Source organism: Myripristis murdjan, chromosome 15 (genome assembly GCF_902150065.1).
Source record: "Myripristis murdjan chromosome 15, fMyrMur1.1, whole genome shotgun sequence".
Lineage (NCBI taxonomy): Eukaryota > Metazoa > Chordata > Actinopteri > Holocentriformes > Holocentridae > Myripristis > Myripristis murdjan.
The window spans coordinates 32,020,964-32,038,929 of record NC_043994.1 but is presented as its reverse complement, the minus strand read 5'-3'; the positions used below and the strand labels follow the sequence as shown (position 1 = coordinate 32,038,929).

The 17,966-nt window shown below is 43.0% G+C and overlaps 1 protein-coding gene across 1 annotated transcript; it reads left to right on the top strand.

Moving 5' to 3' along the window:
- Positions 1-5,704: 5,704 nt before the first annotated feature.
- On the top strand, positions 5,705-17,389 carry LOC115373020 (NACHT, LRR and PYD domains-containing protein 12-like; the record flags this gene model as incomplete). The annotated part of the gene is made up of 10 exons (XM_030071230.1): positions 5,705-5,895; positions 8,278-8,563; positions 9,026-9,091; positions 9,669-11,532; positions 11,721-11,894; positions 12,356-12,529; positions 13,292-13,465; positions 14,643-14,816; positions 15,738-15,784; positions 16,785-17,389. Coding segments are annotated over exons 2-10 (3,555 nt in total), but the record flags the coding sequence as incomplete, so codon positions are not given.
- Between the last annotated feature and the right edge of the window lie 577 nt (positions 17,390-17,966).

Here is a 17,966-nt window from a genome sequence, read left to right as displayed (position 1 = left end):
ACCAGCAGTATGTAAAGTTTATTCATCTGCTAATTTTACATGACAATACAGAGCCTCATTATGGATGCAGGCCGGGCCTCACGCTGCCTTTCAGCCCTAATCTGTGTGTGTGTGTGTGTGTGTGTGTGTGTGTGTGTGCGCGGGGGTGGTGGGTGGGGGGCAGGGGGTGCAGACAGAGTAGAAATCCGGGATAATAAAGATATCAGCCGTTGTTGTCAACAAATCTTTGTCTCTCTCATGTTGAATATTTAAATTATTCATTTATATTTGATTTTTAATTTTTTAAAATTTCTATTAAATCACTGAGGCTTCCTGCCAGCTGATATCTGCAGCTGCTGTTCGGTGTCTGCACATTTGTTTCCTACGTTTGTTTTAATGCCAGGAAGAAAAAGAAAAAGAAAAGGAAAAGCACTCATAGAAAAACACTGGTTCTTAAACGGTTCTTCAAAACGCTCTGTGGTTCCTCAGAGAACCATCAGCAACTGAAGAACCTCTTTCGTTAGGGGCTGGTTCTCCACACACTGTATGTGGTTCTTTAAAGTGCTAAAGGTTCTTCATGTTTATTGGAGTTATTTGGTGGCGGCAGCAGCTAACAATTCTTTTCCTTGTGGATTAATGTGCAGATTATTTCCTCAGTGAATGGATTAATGTCTCGCTCTATAAACCATCAGAGAACAAGGAGAAATGCCACAGCGTCACAGCTGACATTTTTAATAGCTCGTCTGGAACCCAGTGAAGGAACAAGGAACGTGGAGGAACAGACACTTTGTGTTTAATGTATGGAAAATACTTCATGTTTTGTGTTTTTGATTATTTAAAAATATAGTGGCATCATGTACAAAACTGGCATTTAAAGGGTTAAAAGTCTGAAAATGAATATTATTAAATTAATATTTGGTCAGTATAATCAGGACTGATGTTGATTTAAAAACTTATCTCTAACTCTAATTAAAAAATATTAATACATTAATGTATAATGAAATATTAATACATTAATGTATAATATTTTTAAAGCAATTTTAGGAGACGGGCATTTTTGTCCTCTAAAAACTCCAGACCCGGCACAGAGATTAGATTCTTGAAAAAAAAAATCTCTTGATATGAGGGTTCCTGCAGGACAAAGCCACTTCAGGCAGGGTTCTACGTTTTTTATTGAAAATGAACTTAGAGAACATGAGGACCGCTGCACACATGAAGTGGCTTCAGTCAGAATCAGACTCAGACTCAGAGTCAGAGTCAGAGTCAGAATCAGAATCAGAGTCAGAATCAGAGTCAGACTCAGAGTCAGACTCAGAGTCAGGGTCAGAATCAGAGTCAGGGTCAGAGTCAGACTCAGAGTCAGAGTCAGAGTCAGAATCAGAATCAGAATCAGAGTCAGAGTCAGACGCAGACGCAAAGTCAAAATCAGAGTCAGAATCAGAGTCAGAGTCAGAATCAGAATCAGAATCAGAGTCAGAGTCAGAGTCAGAATCAGAATCAGAATCAGAGTCAGAATCGGAATCAGAATCAGAGTCAGAGTCAGAATCAGAGTCAGAATCAGCATCAGAATCAGAATCAGAGTGAGAATTAGAATCAGAATCAGAATCAGAGTCAGAATCAGAATCAGAGTCAGAATCAGAGTCAGAGTCAGAATCAGAGTCAGAATCAGCATCAGAATCAGAATCAGAGTGAGAATTAGAATCAGAATCAGAATCAGAATCAGAGTCAGAATCAGAATCAGAGTCAGAATCAGAGTCAGAGTCAGAGTCAGAATCAGAGTCAGAATCAGAGTCAGAGTCAGAGTCAGAGTCAGAGTCAGAATCAGAGTCAGAGTCAGAATCAGAGTCAGAATCAGAGTCAGAGTCAGAATCAGAGTCAGAGTCAGAGTCAGAGTCAGAGTCAGAATCAGAGTCAGAGTCAGAAGCAGAAATACTTAATTGATCCCCGAGGGGAAGCTGGGTCAGCTGTAGCTGCTCAAACTCACTGGAGAAAATTTTAATTGAGTCAATATCAGTAAATGCATGTTGGTCAAGCTCCTGCACCTTTTATAAATTGACTGCAAGCATAGAAAGTACAAGCGAATTGCAAAATGTGTCCACCCTGTCATGGGACAATTTCTAAATAGAGTAAATATGTTCTAATAATATATTGATTACAAAATGTACATTTTCAGAAAGGTATTTGGTCCCTCGTTCAGGAATATATTTTAGTTTCTGGAAAACATCTCTCAAAAATACAGAAATTATGGAAAAATATGTTTGTATATGTAAAATCTGTGAAAGTTGTACTTTCATTTCTGAATAAACTCTATAAATAAAGGTATCTGGTCAAACTTTGAAATAATACTGTTTGGCCCTAATCTCTTCAGAGCAAAATCACACAAAAGGTTTTGATAACTTGTGAAAGTAATTATTTATTCACATAAAACATGAACATGACGGGGTGGACAATGACATGACGGGGTGGACCTTGGCATGACAGGGTGGACAATAGTGAAGTGCCTCATATATATTTAAAGGAAACAATGTTATGGTTTTGTCAACAAATATTTTTTGTCAAAACATGACTTTTTTCACCTACTGTATTTTGAATTGTGCACAGGTAGGCTACATTTGGAAATGACACTCAACAACAGCAAAAATAAATAAATAAAACCAACTAGACGAAAAAACAAGATTGATATAAACAAAACAAAAACATGTTGGTCCCTAAATGTAGGCCTACCACAAAAAGTATAAACATAGGTATCCTTTCAAATGGTTTCTTTCTCTGCATATGTTTTGTCCTCCACTTGACTTCTGAAACACTGAAAAACTTATAAAACTGTTATAAAACTAGACTTGATGACGGGGTGGACAATGACAGGGAGGACATTTCTGGCTGAAGTTAGCATTTAATGAGCACATGGTGGGCCATTAGCTAGCAACATGTATCCGTTAGGAAGGTGACTGTGTATAGTTTAACAAACATATTTTGAATTTCTGAAAAGCATTTATATAGATTCATATTTTGCAATGACAGGGTGGACACATTAAGATTGAACACATTCAAGTTCAATCATAAAATGATGAAAATGTCAAAATATAAATGTTTATATGTCCTCTTTCTGCATGAGCTATTCTTCACTCCATTTGTAAAAGACAAAGCAGTGGTAGTGATGTCACTGATTACAGCAGGTGCTTTCTTATAGTGGCAGTAACCACCTAATGACGGGGTGGACAGCAAATCCAGGGACACATGCAAAATGTTTATTATTATTATGAAATGAGACCATAAATGATCCAATTGACTCATTTTATTCAAGTACTTGATGAGAGCAACAAGAGCATGTAAAAGGTTTGTACATTGGATATCATTTATCTACTTATTTCACTCAGTGAAGTTAGTAGAGAGGAGTTTGGGACATGGCAAAATCACATGCATCTAATCATAGAACATTTTTTTAAAATATGAAAAACACCCTTTTAAAGATGTATCTCTGTACCAATGTGTGTTTAAATGTTTGGCCATTTATAATAAACCCTCAGAGTTTTGTTATTTTGCAAATTTTTCATGAAAAGTGAGTGATTTCTGCCCGGGACACCAAATGGTACCCTATATTGATATTGACTCAATTATGAGAGCTGGAAAAGAAATCAGACATATAAAAATATGAGCCACGTGTTTGTCAAACAGTTTGTGCATGAAGTGAAAAGGTTTCCGTCGGTCGGAGACGGTTTGTGAGCCGAGCTGCAGGGTGTGAGCAGCGTGAGGACGACGCAGCCATCCACAGGCAGGAAAAACAGGAACGAATGGGAGCGTCGCTGTGAATAAATTCTGGAAGAACCTGTCAAATCTCGGCTCGGCCTCGCCCACACGCTCCTCGTCTCCAAACCTCCTCGTCTCCTCGTCATCCAGGCTCATCCTCACTGCCAGAATCCTGTTTTTAATTCCAATTACCAGAATATTAGCCAAAAACAAAGAAAAAAGACAAGAAAATTAGCAAGAAAACAAGACTACATCTACAAGGATGAAAACGGTATGCAGGGATATAAAATCATATTTTTACTGGAGAGCCTTTCCTGACTTTACTTGAGTTTTTATTTTCTTCAAGCTGTCTTTCATTGTCTTGTATTGGTTTTGAAATTCCAAATGTAGTTTTTAAGAAATCCTTTATTTTAACATGTCAGGACTGAGAGTTCAGAGTCCCGCTGAGGCCTGATGAAGACACACAGCGCTTCACTTTCACTGCAGCCGTGCTGAAATGAGCAAGACGCCTGGAAGTGTGTGAGCGCCTGGAGGTTTTGTGTTTTCGATGCAGGTGGAGGAAATGAAAGTGACTTGGAGTGAAGAAGAGAGTGAAGCTGAGCTCTGGGCCGGTGCAGGAGTCTGGTTTCTCCTCCCCTTTAAAACTCCACACAGCTGCTAAGATTCAGTAAATTCTCCTCTGATACACTGACTGGAAAAACATATCATCATCAATCAGACTGATCGGCTGGAAGCTCTGATCTGTGACTGATTTCTCCTGATCGATCGCCTCAGTCCTGACAGGTTTTATCACTCAGTCCCAAACACAAGCAGAGCTGGAGCCATGGCTGTTATTTTCTTTGTCAAGTAATCTTATGAATATGTTTTTTGGTCAATTAATTGATCATTAATTAATCAATTGATAAAGTCAGATGGGAAGTGATCATCAGATTCCAAAGTGACGTCCTCAAATGTTCTCCAGAGTCCAAAATAAATAAAAAAAAAAAGCTGAAGTTTTTACTGAATAAAAGACTAAAACTATTCATTGATTACCAAAATGATAAATGATTAATTTTCTCTCTCTCTCTCTCTCTCTCTCTCTCTCTCTCTGTGTGTGTGTGTGTGTGTGTGTGTGTTTGTCTATGACTTGGCCAACTGGATTTTTGAGCCACAATGAGCCATTTATTGACAAAATGGGAAAAAAGTCACAGGCTGTTTTCTTTTAATATTAATTATTGAACATCGACAATGCTTTTAGGGAGTGTTTTCTTCATGAGTCTTGGTTTCCACATGACACTGAGACATGCGGCGCCTTAAAACTAAAGCATGATGCTACATGACTGTGATCCTGCAGCGCCCCCTGCTGCCATCTGCAGGTCACAGCAGGTAGAACCACCTCAGAGACCTCATAACCATAACCATAACCACTTTATTTATATAGCACATTTCGAAAACATAAAAAGTTTATCAAAGTGCTGCACAGTAATTAACAATAAAAGACACAATGGTTAAGAAAATGAGGATAAAATGAGGATACAGATAAAAACAGGTTTAAAAGAAGATAAGAGTCATACAACAGAAAAAAAAAAAAAAAAAAAAAAAAGGAGACAAACAGGAAACAGAGATCACACAAGAACAGAGGTCACATAACTCTCACGCTGAGTTAAAAGCCAATGAATAAAAGTAAGTTTTAAGACGTGATTTAAAAGGACCTCAGTCCTTTTCCAAAACTCGTCCTGAAGCCACAGAGCTGGACCTGGAGCTCCGCATTACCCGGTGAAATGTGAGCAACAACTAATAACACACAGCTTAATAAATGATTTTCATCTAAAAGTGTTCAAGAGTTGTTTTTACAATGAAGCTCAGTGTGATAAAATGTTCTAATATTGTCCTTGGTGTCTGATGACAATCCAAATTTGATCCAAATCGGTTTTGTTTCTCCAGTAAATTCTGCTGCTGGAGACTCACCCATTAAATTAGATTCCATAGCTCCACAGCAGCGCTGACGGACAGGTCCCAACACGAAGAGGGAACTGAAATACAAACAGGAAGCTGGGACATTGTGAGAAAAAAATACCGTCAAAAGACAGAAGCAGACAGTTCAGCGTGAGCCGCCGAGATGCCAGCTTGAGCAACACAGAGAGAGAGAACCAGAAAAAGGAAACATCCGGTCCCAAAATTCATCCAGATGTGAGTGATTAACTGATTTGTCATCACCTCTTCACACACTCTGAGCTGTCTAACTGGAATCTGGAAAAACAGTCTGGAGTTTAACTGGATGTGTATCTCTGGTTAGATTAACTGTAATGTTAGTTAGAGTTAAAGCCTGGGACGCACTGCAGGCAGGGCAGGTTTATTTCTCTAGCAGCATTCAGACACAAGGTGGGTCACAGTGCCTCACAGAGGCATACAGATATATCCATTTAAAATGTTAACATTAAATAGAAACAAAAGGAAAACAAGCAAATAATTAGTTTAGACTGAAAATCATTTGATTTATTGGAAAGCTGCAGTAAACAAAAACATCTGGAGCCCTGATCTAATAGCCAAGCTCAGGGGTCCGTTTCCCAAAGCAGGTTTAGTGAAAACTCTGAGTCTGTTAACCCTGAAATGAGGGAAACTCTGAGTTTTCCGTTTCCCAAAGGGAGGTAAGTCAAAGCAGAGAAAGAGGGGTAACTCTAGCCTGTTTCACAGAGGGAGGTAACTTTAGCTCTCGGTCAGTTACCGCAGTAACAGACTCCATGAAACTAACCTGGTCGGGACCAGGTTTTTCTCATGAAGCCTTGAGTTTCTCTCTGTGTCCGCCCTCTTTCAACCACACACGGGATTTAACCTCCTCATTCATTCAGTCAGCAGGCGAGTTTTGCCGTGGCATATTAGTTCTGCCGTCTGCCATCAGAGTAGATCAACTCAGAGGAAGTGAGGAAAGTGAGTTCCACAGGTGAGGAGCAGAGGAACTAACCGCTCCCTCACCTTGCTTGGCTTTGATCCGGGGAACACGGAGGAAACCAGTTCCACATGACCTGACGGGTCTGGATCAGGGGCGGATCTCCCAGGGTGGCCCGGGCTGGCAGCTGCCACCGCAGTTTGATCAGTCTAATAGAAAAAAAAATTAAATGTTTTTACAAGAGTGAAAATCTGAGTGCCAGTGAACGTGTCATGAGATGAGCCAGCGGCAGGTTCCTCTCATGTTCCTGTCTGGATCTCAGCAGCGACACAAAGAGAAGCACTGATCCAAGCAGAACAGTATAACAGTATAACACAAGTAAATCGAATACAATAGACTTTATTGTCATTATATATTTAATATAATGAGAGGGTGCCACTCCATTTGTGCTTTAAAGACAGATAAAACATGACACCCAGCTAAAACATGCACAGCTATATGATAGCTATAAAAGCGAAGATATAATAGCTATAATTGCAAATGATAAAATAAACAAAAACAAATGAACAACAGTGGTTGAGAATATTGCAGTAGTGTAGATATTGCACAGGGTTATTGAGTGTTGAGTGTCCTCTGAGATGTGGACTCTCTGCACGGTCCCTGTTGATGCAGAGGGGGGCGTGGTCAGCTCTGGTCCTTGCTTTGCGGTGTTCAGCAGCCAGTCCCTGGACCTCCTGTCTGTGGGCCGCCTCGTCCCCGACCGCTGAGAAATCAGTTACTGCTTTACACACCAGTGACAGGATTTTAAAATCTGTCCTCTGACACCCTGGAAGCCGGTGCGGTCATGCAAGGAGCGCTGTGGTGTGTGTTAGTGTGTGTTAGTGTGTGTTGGTGAGGAGTGCATGAGCTGCACCATGACAAAAAGTCCAGCCTGCTGAAGATAAACACATGAACAAGTTGCTCTCTGTTTCCATTACACAGAAATCCTTTCACTCTCGCTGTATTTTTAAGGAGGAAGTAGGCAGATTTCATAATTGTCTTTACGTGAGTGTGTGTGTAAAGACATGACTAGTGATTTCAGTAAGTTCAACATTTCCCCTTGCACCAATAGTACCGTCCCGGTCAAATTGTTCACTATAAGCGGATACTTATTATAACCAAATTATATTTTTATTTATTTCTCTTGCAGATGAACACCTGATTGACATTCACATTTATTACATGAATAACGAATGAAACAGCCTGAATTTTATTGACTGTTTCAAAATACTGTCGATCTGTCTAAAGCGCTTTCCACATTACAAAAGAAATTACTGCATAATTCAAATACAATAAAGCTGATTATAGTATAGAGTAAATACAGTGCAGATTATAATTAGATTATAGCCTAAAACAGTACTGGAATGTACACAAATACAGAAAAGTCAGTAGCACAAATACCAATTAAGTGTATTTCTAAAAAATAAAAAAAGACCTTAGATTTAGTTTTCCTCATATTTTTCTGTATGAAAAACAAAACAAAACAAGAACTGAAAGCAGACTACATAATTACAATAAGCTAATTATTTAAAAAGCACTTGTATAGAATGATTGTGTCACAAGCTTTTTGATCCATATAAGTGGATGATGTAATGAGATAATGGATCACAGTTTGTCAAGCTGGAAGGTTCCTCTGATTTTTCCAGGGAGCGACGATGACAACGCTTAAAGAGCTCCTCCTGGAAACACTGGATGATCTCGGAGACGATGATCTCAAGGTCTTCCAGTGGTTCCTGCAGCAGGCGGACGTCCTGGAGGGCTTTCCAGCCGTCCCGAGGAGCCGCCTGGAGAAGGCAGACCGGCTGGACACGGTGGATCAGATGGTCCGCACCTACAGCCAACACTCTCTGGACGTGACCAAGAAGGTCTTAGTGAAGATCAACAGGAACGATCTCGTGCAGAATCTGCCAGACGTCACCTCTGGATCCACAGGTCGGTGGTGGGAAGATGAGCTGTGTCACTTTTGCTGTCTAGTGTTTTGTTGTTTCTGCATCCAGTCAAATGATGTGCAGAGACAGGAAGTTGCCCTTTGTGGCTTGTTTCTGGTGAGTTTTATGTGATGCAGAAGTCAGAGAAATAACAAAACATCAACTTTACATAGAATTTCATTTTTTTTTTTTTTTAAATTCTCCAAGTAGCTCAGTTGATTTGGGTTCAGGAGCATGCAGCTCATGCAGAGCTGGCACTTCAGCTTCAGGAGGTTCGGGTTGTTGTCAACAGGCCTGCAGATATATCGCTCACAGCAGCATTTTTTGCCACCAGACTTTGCTAAAGTATATCAGCTGGAGTTTGAAAAAAACAATAAGATCTTTTTTATGATGTGACTCGTATATCACAAGACAGACACAACAGTTTGAGTGAGTAGTGACTCGTCTTGTGCACTTTCTCTCTCAGGAGATGTCAGTGATGTTTCGGAGACTTCAGAGAGCAGACAGGGCTCCTCCTTCTCTGATTCTGAAGGTAAAGCTCTTCCTCAGCACGCTGTGTCGGTCATGTTGGATGTGTCATAAAAGCCTGTTTGGTGTGGCTGTTAAAATGATGAAGGGTTTGATGCTTTTCTTGTACTTGATATACAAGGAAAGGATCTTTGTCTTGTACTTGCTCCTCATCTGCTGATTGTTGAATAACTCAGGAGACAGTGCTGCCTGTGATCAGAGAACTAGAGTTATACGTGACTGTCACTCCATGTTACCAAGAGGTCACGCTCAAAACAGACAAAGACACCGTGAACACTGTGCAGTGTGTCACATCTCCTCTGTGTTTATATGTCAACTTCTCTCCCTCAGACAAGCAGAAAAACTTTTGCAAAATCTAGGAGTTTAATTCCAGTGTTTCCATTCAGGTGTTCTTCTGCACATATTAAAAAATATAAATGAATAGGTGGATCCTATGGGAGTGCAATGCAATGCGATGCAAAAAAGTAAAAAAAAAAATCATCATTTATCTGTCAATCATCTCTTTCTTGGTGCTTGCTACAGAAGAGTTGCCTGCTGAATACTTTTACTCTCTTTGACAGAAGTTACTTTGCTCTTCCCAGATTTGCTTGTGCGAACAGCAAAGCCTTCACGACCCATCACATCCTACCAACAGACACTCCAGTCAAACCTCCAGAACAGGTTCATGTGTGTGCAAGAAGGACTGTCCGAGAGGGAGGACAAGAAGCTGCTGGCTGAGATCTACACGGAGCTCTACATCACGGACGGGCGCGTCGTGCACATCAACAGGCAGCACGAGGTCAGGCTGATGGAGAAGGCGTCAAGAAAACCAATGGGAAGTGAGAATCCAATCAAACCCAGGGACATATTCAAACACCCCTCTGGAGAATACATTCCCGTTAGGACAGTGCTCACCAATGGGATTGCGGGAATTGGCAAAACCTTCCTCGTGCACAAGTTCATCCTGGACTGGGCCGAAGGAAGAACCAATCAAGATGTGCATGTCATATTCCCCTTCACCTTCCGGCAGCTGAACTTACTGAAGGGGAAGAGGTTTTGTTTGGCAGGGTTAATTCACAAATGCATCAGGGAAACTATAGACATCACGAAGGAGGCTCTCAATAGTATCTTCACAACCATACAGATGTCAGGAAACTCCAACTATGAAAAGAGCGCATTCAAACTTCTGTTTGTGTTGGACGGTTTGGACGAGAGCCGCCTTCCGCTGGACTTCACCGCCAACGATAAGAACCCTGTTGATGTGGCAAAGTCAACCAGAGTAGAGGTGCTGCTCACAAACCTCATTGTGGGGAACCTGCTTCCCTCCGCTCGCCTCTGGATAACCACACGACCAGCAGCAGCCAGTCAGATCCCTCCTGAGTGTGTTGACATGGTGACGGAGGTGAGAGGCTTCACTGACCCACAGAAGGAGGAATACTTCAGGAAGAGATTCAGAGATGAGGAGCAAGCCAGCAGAATCATCTCCCACATCAAGACGTCACGAAGCCTCCACATCATGTGCCACATCCCAGTCTTCTGCTGGATCACTGCTACAGTTCTGGAGGACGTGTTGAAGACCAAACAGAGAGGAGACCTGCCCAAGACCCTGACTGAGATGTACACGCAGTTCCTCATGTTTCAGATCGACCGGACCAAGGAGAAATACGGCACGGAAAAGAGCCTCAAGTACATTCGGGCACTTGCAAAACTGGCTTTTCACGAGCTGAAGAAAGGCAACATGATCTTCTACGAGGAGGACCTGAAGAAGAGTGGCATCAATTTCAGCGAAGCCTCGATGTACTCAGGCGTGTTCACGCAGATCTTTAGAAAAGAGGAGCGTGGCTTGAATTACAAGAACAGGAACAAGATGTTCAGCTTTGTCCATCTTAGCATTCAGGAGTTTCTGGCTGCCGTCTATGTTGTCCTGTCTCTCACTAACAAGAACAAGAATGTAATGGCTGAACCACGGAGTTTCATCAGTTCACGGATACTTTCCAACAAAACCTCTGCAACAGAGGTCTACAGGGATGCTATCGACAAGGCCTTACAGAGTCCAGACGGACACCTGGACCTGTTCCTCCGCTTCCTCCTGGGTCTTTCACTGCCGACCAATCAGACTCTCCTAGGTCTGATGACACACACAGGAAGTAGCCCACAGTCCAATGAGGAAACAGTCCAGTACATCAAGGAGAAGCTCAGGGAGAATGAGTCTCCAGAGAGAAGCATCAACCTGTTCCACTGTCTGAATGAGCTGAATGACCATTCTCTGGTGGAGAAGATCCGGCAGTACCTGAGGTCAGGAAGTTTCTTCCCAGACAAACTGTCCCCTGCTCAGTGGTCAGCGCTGGTCTTCATCTTGCTGACGTCTGAAGAAGAGCTGGACATGTTTGACCTGGATAAATACTGTGCTTCAGATAAAGGTCTTCTGAGGATGCTGCCGGTGGTTGAAGCCTCCAGTAAATCCAGGTGCATAGATTAATGTATGACAAAATGTAGATTAAAGAGTTTTAATACATGATGGGGAGGCAAAGAAACACCTGGCATGAAGCAGAGGGTGACTGCTCCCTTTTTAAGTTGCTGGAAATTGAGCCATTTTGAAAAATATTGTTTATTTTATTCAATTGACTTATTTTGTCTCGCAAATTCTTCCTCAGGCTGAGAGGCTGTAATCTGTCAAGAAAAAGCTGTGAAGCTCTGGCCTCAATCCTCAGCTCCCAGTCCTCTAGTCTGAGAGATCTGGACCTGAGCAATAACAACCTGCTGGACTCAGGACTGAAGCTGCTCTCTGCTGGACTGGAGAGTCCACACTGCCGGCTGGAGGCTCTCAGGTCACAGTCACATCACTGTTTAGTGACAATTTGTGATAAAAAAAAAAAAAAAAAATCCACTTTCACTTCCACTTTGGCTCTTTATATCTGTGTTCTGCCTCTCCTTTGGTTGGAAATTTTTGTTGACGTGATAGTGCTTTCACACAGAAATGAAATTACAAGAAAAAAATGGGTATTGGGACTTGGTTTTTGTGTCTTTGATTTGTTTGTTTTGTTTTGTTGTAACCACAACAGTATGTTGTGACAGCGGACCAGTAGGTGGTGTTGTTTCTACCCAGATAGCACTTTCCCTCTCTACCATCTGTCTCTCCACATGAACCCAGTTTTCCTCAGTAAATGTACCCCATCCCCCTAAGCAACTACAGTTTAAATGCTGTATTTTCCACTGTTTTATGTTGTTTCTGTCCATTTTGACTGTTGCAGCTCAAGTGAATTTGTCCTCATCCCTAATTCCTCCTCAGGCTGAGCGGCTGTAAGTTGTCAGAGGTCGGCTGTGAGTGTCTGGCCTCAATCCTCAGCTCCCAGTCCTGCAGTCTGACAGAGCTGGACCTGAGCAACAACAACCTGCTGGACTCAGGAGTGAAGCTGCTCTCTGCTGGACTGCAGAGTCCACACTGCCGGCTGGAGGCTCTCAGGTCAGAGTCCCTTCATCCAGTGATGGTTTCTGCGAAAACTGGCCATAATAATGCAGTTTTCCAGTTTTTCATGTCATGTTGGAACTGCTTTGCATGTGTCTCTGTTGTGGCGATGGGAATCCAAGCTTCAGTTAGTTGACTTGTAAGGTAATAATGAAAATAAACTTCATTAGAACAGCACTTTTCAAACATAGTTACAAAGTGCTTCACATAACAAGTAAAAATACATACATGCTAGGAAGATAAGTACACCGGTGTATTAGGGCCATTATAGGGAAAAAACTATGGAGTCGGGGCAGGGGGCTTAATAATCAGAGAAAAAAACCTCAGAATTCCTGAGATTTCAGTTGGAAATTTATGAGGAAAAAAAACTTGGAAAAATAGTTTTTCCTCTCCTCTCTGTCTGAGGCTCCACCTGTGCTGCCCCCTGCTGGCCGTGCCTCAGGCCTGCAGCTGATCCCCTCAGCAGATTCTACTCTGACATGGGATTCAGGAACAAGGAGATTCTGCTTATCTGAGCCCAGAATCAGCAGATTGTTTTCTTCTGAATCGGCCCAAGTCACAGCAACGTCTCTTCAGAGTCCAGATGCTGAGGAGGAGATTGGGGTTCTGGACTCAAACCAGCAGGATTTCCTTCTGACTGGATCCCACAGGAGGAGAACAAACTAGTTTTCACAGATTTTTTTCTTGTAAATTTGTGAGTTTCCTCTCACGTATTTCTGATTTTAATCTCGGAAATTCTGAATTCTGATTTTTCCTCAGGCTGAACATCTGTAATCTGTCAGAGGTCGGCTGTGAGTGTCTGGCCTTGGTTCTCAGCTCCCAGTCCTGCAGTCTGACAGAGCTGGACCTGAGCAACAACAACCTGCAGGACTCAGGAGTGAAGCGTCTCTCTGCTGGACTGCAGAGTCCACACTGCCGGCTGGAGGCTCTCAGGTCAGGACTCAACATCACTGCTGCCGTACTGAGAGGGCGGATCTGGACAAATCTTCATGGGGGGGTGGGGTGGGGTGGCGGGGGGGGGGGGGGGTATCTCTGTGTTAATAAATCCCCATGGTTGGGTTTTTGGGTCAGTGGTGGAGTGCTATCTGTCCCGCCGGGCTGCTAAGGGTTGTGCTTGACAAATTGGGACTCTGCGGTCATGAAGTGTGTGTGTACAAGCTGCTCGTCCAGTCAAACACACACACACACACACACACACACACACACACACACAAACACACAGGTGAATAGGGACAAACAGACCAGGTGTAGTTCCTCGCACGCTGCTGGGACCTAACAATCAGCTGTTTTAACAGGGTCTGGCTCGATAAATGATGTGTTGTCATGTGTCTGCCGGCCCCTGTCTAAGAAATCATTGTGTCTAAGTGCAAAAGTTGAGAGGTCGACTGAAACATTTCAGTTCCTTTGGTGACAGAATCAGGAAGTTACAGCGGTGTGTGAGTGTGCGGCTTCCTCCTTTCTCTATATCCTCCCAAAAAAAATGAAAAGGGGGGTTTTCCGGCTGCTGGTAAAGCACAGGAAGCAATTTGAAGATGTCATTTTAGGCTCTGGGATCTTAAGACAGGCAATTTTCATTGTTTTTAACATGATTTAGATGAGATGGTTAAGCAATTAATCAAAAATCGACATTAATTGACAATGAAAATATTTGGTAGTTAGAGGTAGTTAGGATCTATTCCCTTATGGCCCTTTGATTGTCAGGAGTGAACAAGGAATCAGGGGCAGATCTAGAAAGTTCCAGTCCCTGTCACGCCCCACCCTTAGCAGCCCTGAGCAGGTAGATGTTCACACCTGGACGGAGCTACAGGGCAGGAGAGGAGAGGGGGCAAACAGCACAGGGAACACACACAGCCGTAACAGTGATTCCTGTTGAAGTCAAATATAATCCCGCATGTTACTGTGTAAACAGCAGGAAGAGTAATCTGATTACAGGAAGGCATTACTTTGTGAGGTGCAGCTGCACTGAGAGGAACATAACCGGGAAGTTTTACACCGAGGGCTCAACTCGCTTTTCAGGAAGTGTCTGTGTACCCATGCTGGCAAAGGTAATGAGAAATTAACAGTAACAATAAGTTTGTGTGTGTGTGTGTGTGTGTGTGTGTGTGTGCAGGCTGTCAGGCTGTCTGCTCACACAGGAAGGCTGTGCTGCTCTGGCCTCAGCTCTGAGCTCCAACCCCTCCCATCTGAGAGAGCTGGACCTGAGCTACAATCATCCAGGAGACTCAGGAGTGAAGCTGCTCTCTGCTGGACTGGAGGATCCAACCTGGAGACTGGACAAGCTCAGGTGCGCACAGGCTGACCGCTCACACACACACACACACACACACACACACACACACACACACACACACACACACCGTCAGGGCTCCATCTGCTCAACATGCTGCAGCTCATTCAGTGTCCAAGTCACTGCTGCAGGTTCAGAGAGCGCCGTCTCCCATGCCCTTTAAAAGCCAGGTGTGTCTCACCTTGGTGGGTTGTTGTTATAACGGTGGACAGGGCCGGCCACAAACTGCTTAGGGCCCCCATGGCCACCAGAGGGCCCCCAAGAGCGCTTGAAATAGGTCACAAGAGCTTGAAAGTTTTGTTTTTTTAAGGTGACTCTATTTGTTTTAAGTCATTATTTGAGTATTTCTTTAATGTACTCAATATTTTTTGTGTTTTACATTTGCATTTATCTTTAAGAGGGAGACTCTACCGAGGAGCTCCTGTTTTTTAAGTTATTTGATTTTAGCTGTTTGTTGTTTGGCACTTTTGCACACTGAGAATTTTTCAAACCAAAAATATTTAAAGACTTGTTTAACTTGTTTACAGTAAGTGTGTTGTCTGCTGTTTTATTTTGTTACTCTTCAGTACACCACGTTCAGGTCTTCATCACTTATAATACTCAAGCGCAAATTAACCCCAGACCTCTCTCGTGAATTTACTGACTTTTAAGATCAAAAACCATAGAGGGGTAAAAACATGCTGAGCGGAAACTGGTAAGATCCAAGCACCTCAGCTACAACTAATAAAATTCATTACGTGTGTGTTAGATTTACAGTAGTTGTGCAAATGATCAAGTTTAAATTGTCAAGTTTTAATTTTTTCCAAACTGGGTGAACTATCCCTTTAATGCTAAGCAGAGCCTCAGACTGATGCTAGCTGTTAGTGAACGCCTGTGTTTCCGTCAGCGAACAGAGACTGACTGCATGTCTCCCTGCAGTGTGGAGCACAGCGGGGAGCAGTGGCTGAAACCAGGCCTGAGCAAGTGTGAGTGTGGATTTCATTTGATTTAGTTTGTTTATTGTTAGCCCGGTAACACTTTACAATAACAGTACAACAATTGATGTTAGTTAATGCCATAATAAACATTAAGTAACAGGTAATAAACATTAAGTAACAGGTAACTAACCGTTAACTAATGTGTCTAAGAATCATTTACTAATGCTGTTCATGCTAAGGTATTAATTTATATGTTATTTAAGGGTTATTGTAGATATTATTAACATTAGTAAATGCCATAATAATCATTAACCAACAGTTAATTAACCATTACGGCATTAACTAACGTTAACTAACGTTAATTGTTGTACTGTTATTGTAAAGTGTTACTGTTAGTCCTTTTTCCAGCTGTTCCTGATTATTATAACTCAAGTCAGCAGCATCAGAGGTTACCTGTTTTTTCTTGTAATTTGAATCAATAACCAGCAGGGGACAGAGTACTACCAACTACTCCTCCAGCAGAAGTACTGTTCCTCTGCTGGTATGTGACTGCAGTAGAAGTAGAAGTACTGTTCCTCTGCTGGTATGTGACTGCAGTAGAAGTAGAAGTACTGTTCCTCTGCTGGTATGTGTCTGCAGTAGAAGTAGAAGTACTGTTCCTCTGCTGGTATGTGACTGCAGTAGAAGTAGAAGTACTGTTCCTCTGCTGGTATGTGACTGCAGTAGAAGTAGAAGTACTGTTCCTCTGCTGGTATGTGACTGCAGTAGAAGTAGAAGTAGTGCAGTAAAAATGTCCTGCAGTAAAAGTCCAAAGTGTCTCATGTCAAATGTCCTGGCAGTAAAAGTGACTGAGCTCCTTTTTCCAAACAGTAACTGTGTTAGCTGGGATCTTTTCCATGCAGTTAGAAAAGGAGGAGAGAACACGCTGCACACTACATGCTTTTAAAGGGGCATTACAACTAAGTAGTAACTAAGTAACAATGAGTATGCTGTATAAGAATCACCTGAGCAGGTGGGTTGGATCAGACTGTGTTGTTCTCTCCGTCAGACGCCTGTGAGCTCACGCTGGACCCAAACACCGCGCACAGGAACCTGGTCCTGTCCGAGGACGGCAGGACGGCGACGGTGGTGGGGGAGGAGCAGCCGTACCCGGACCACCCCGACCGCTTTGACTACTGGGAGCAGGTCCTGTGCGGGACGGGTCTGACCGGGCGCTGCTACTGGGAGGTGGAGAGGGAGGGCTGGGTGCACATCGGGGCGGCGTACAGAGGCATGAGCAGGAGCGGAGAGGGCGACGCCTGCAGGCTGGGGGCCAACGAGTACTCCTGGAGCCTGGTCAGCTACGACGACAGCTTCACCATCTGCCACGACGCCAGGAAGGCGGTCATCCTCACCCCCGGCTGCTCCCCCTCCAGCAGGGTGGCCGTCTACCTGGACTGGCCCGCCGGCTCTCTGTCCTTCTACAGGGTCTCCTCCTCCTCCTCCTCCTCCGAGCCGCTGACCCACCTCCACACCTTCAACTCCACCTTCACCGAGCCCCTGTACCCCGGCTTCTGGTTCGCCTTCTGGATCGGCTCCTCGCTGTCCCTGCGTCAGAGAGAGGATGCGACGCCTGGACCAGAGACGGAGAGGGAAGAGGGAAAAAATGAAAACTTCATGAATAATTTTTTTTTTTAAAAACTGAAATGTTTGCATCCAATCATCATCAGCTACACAGCCCCACAGGGTCACAGTGAGATTTCTTTTTTTTTTTTTTTTTTTTTGCATAACCTCGCGTTCTCTCACAATTAGTGTTGCAAAGGGGTGGAAAGTTTCTGGTAAATTTCCCAGAAAGTTTCCGAAGATTCCCATGGGAATTTTCATGAAAATTATGAAAAATTATGAAAATTCCCGAAAATTCCCTGGACATTCATTGTAATGTAACATGTTTGCATGCATATCTGCTTATAACAAACCATGTTTATTATGTATACATGTGTATGACCAGGTGAATGCAGTGAATATAAATTCCCGAAAATTCCCTGAAAATTCCCGTATATTCCCATTTATTCCCGTTAATTTCCAAAAATTCCCATGGAAATTTTCCGACTTCACTACTCACGATACATTTTACTTTCTCTAACAATATATTTTGCGTCCTCTCACAAGACTTTCCTCCTTGCGTTTCCTCCCAGCTCAGCGGCACAGCGCCCCCGTCTGGATCGGCTGACTGAATCTGACTTGGACCTGG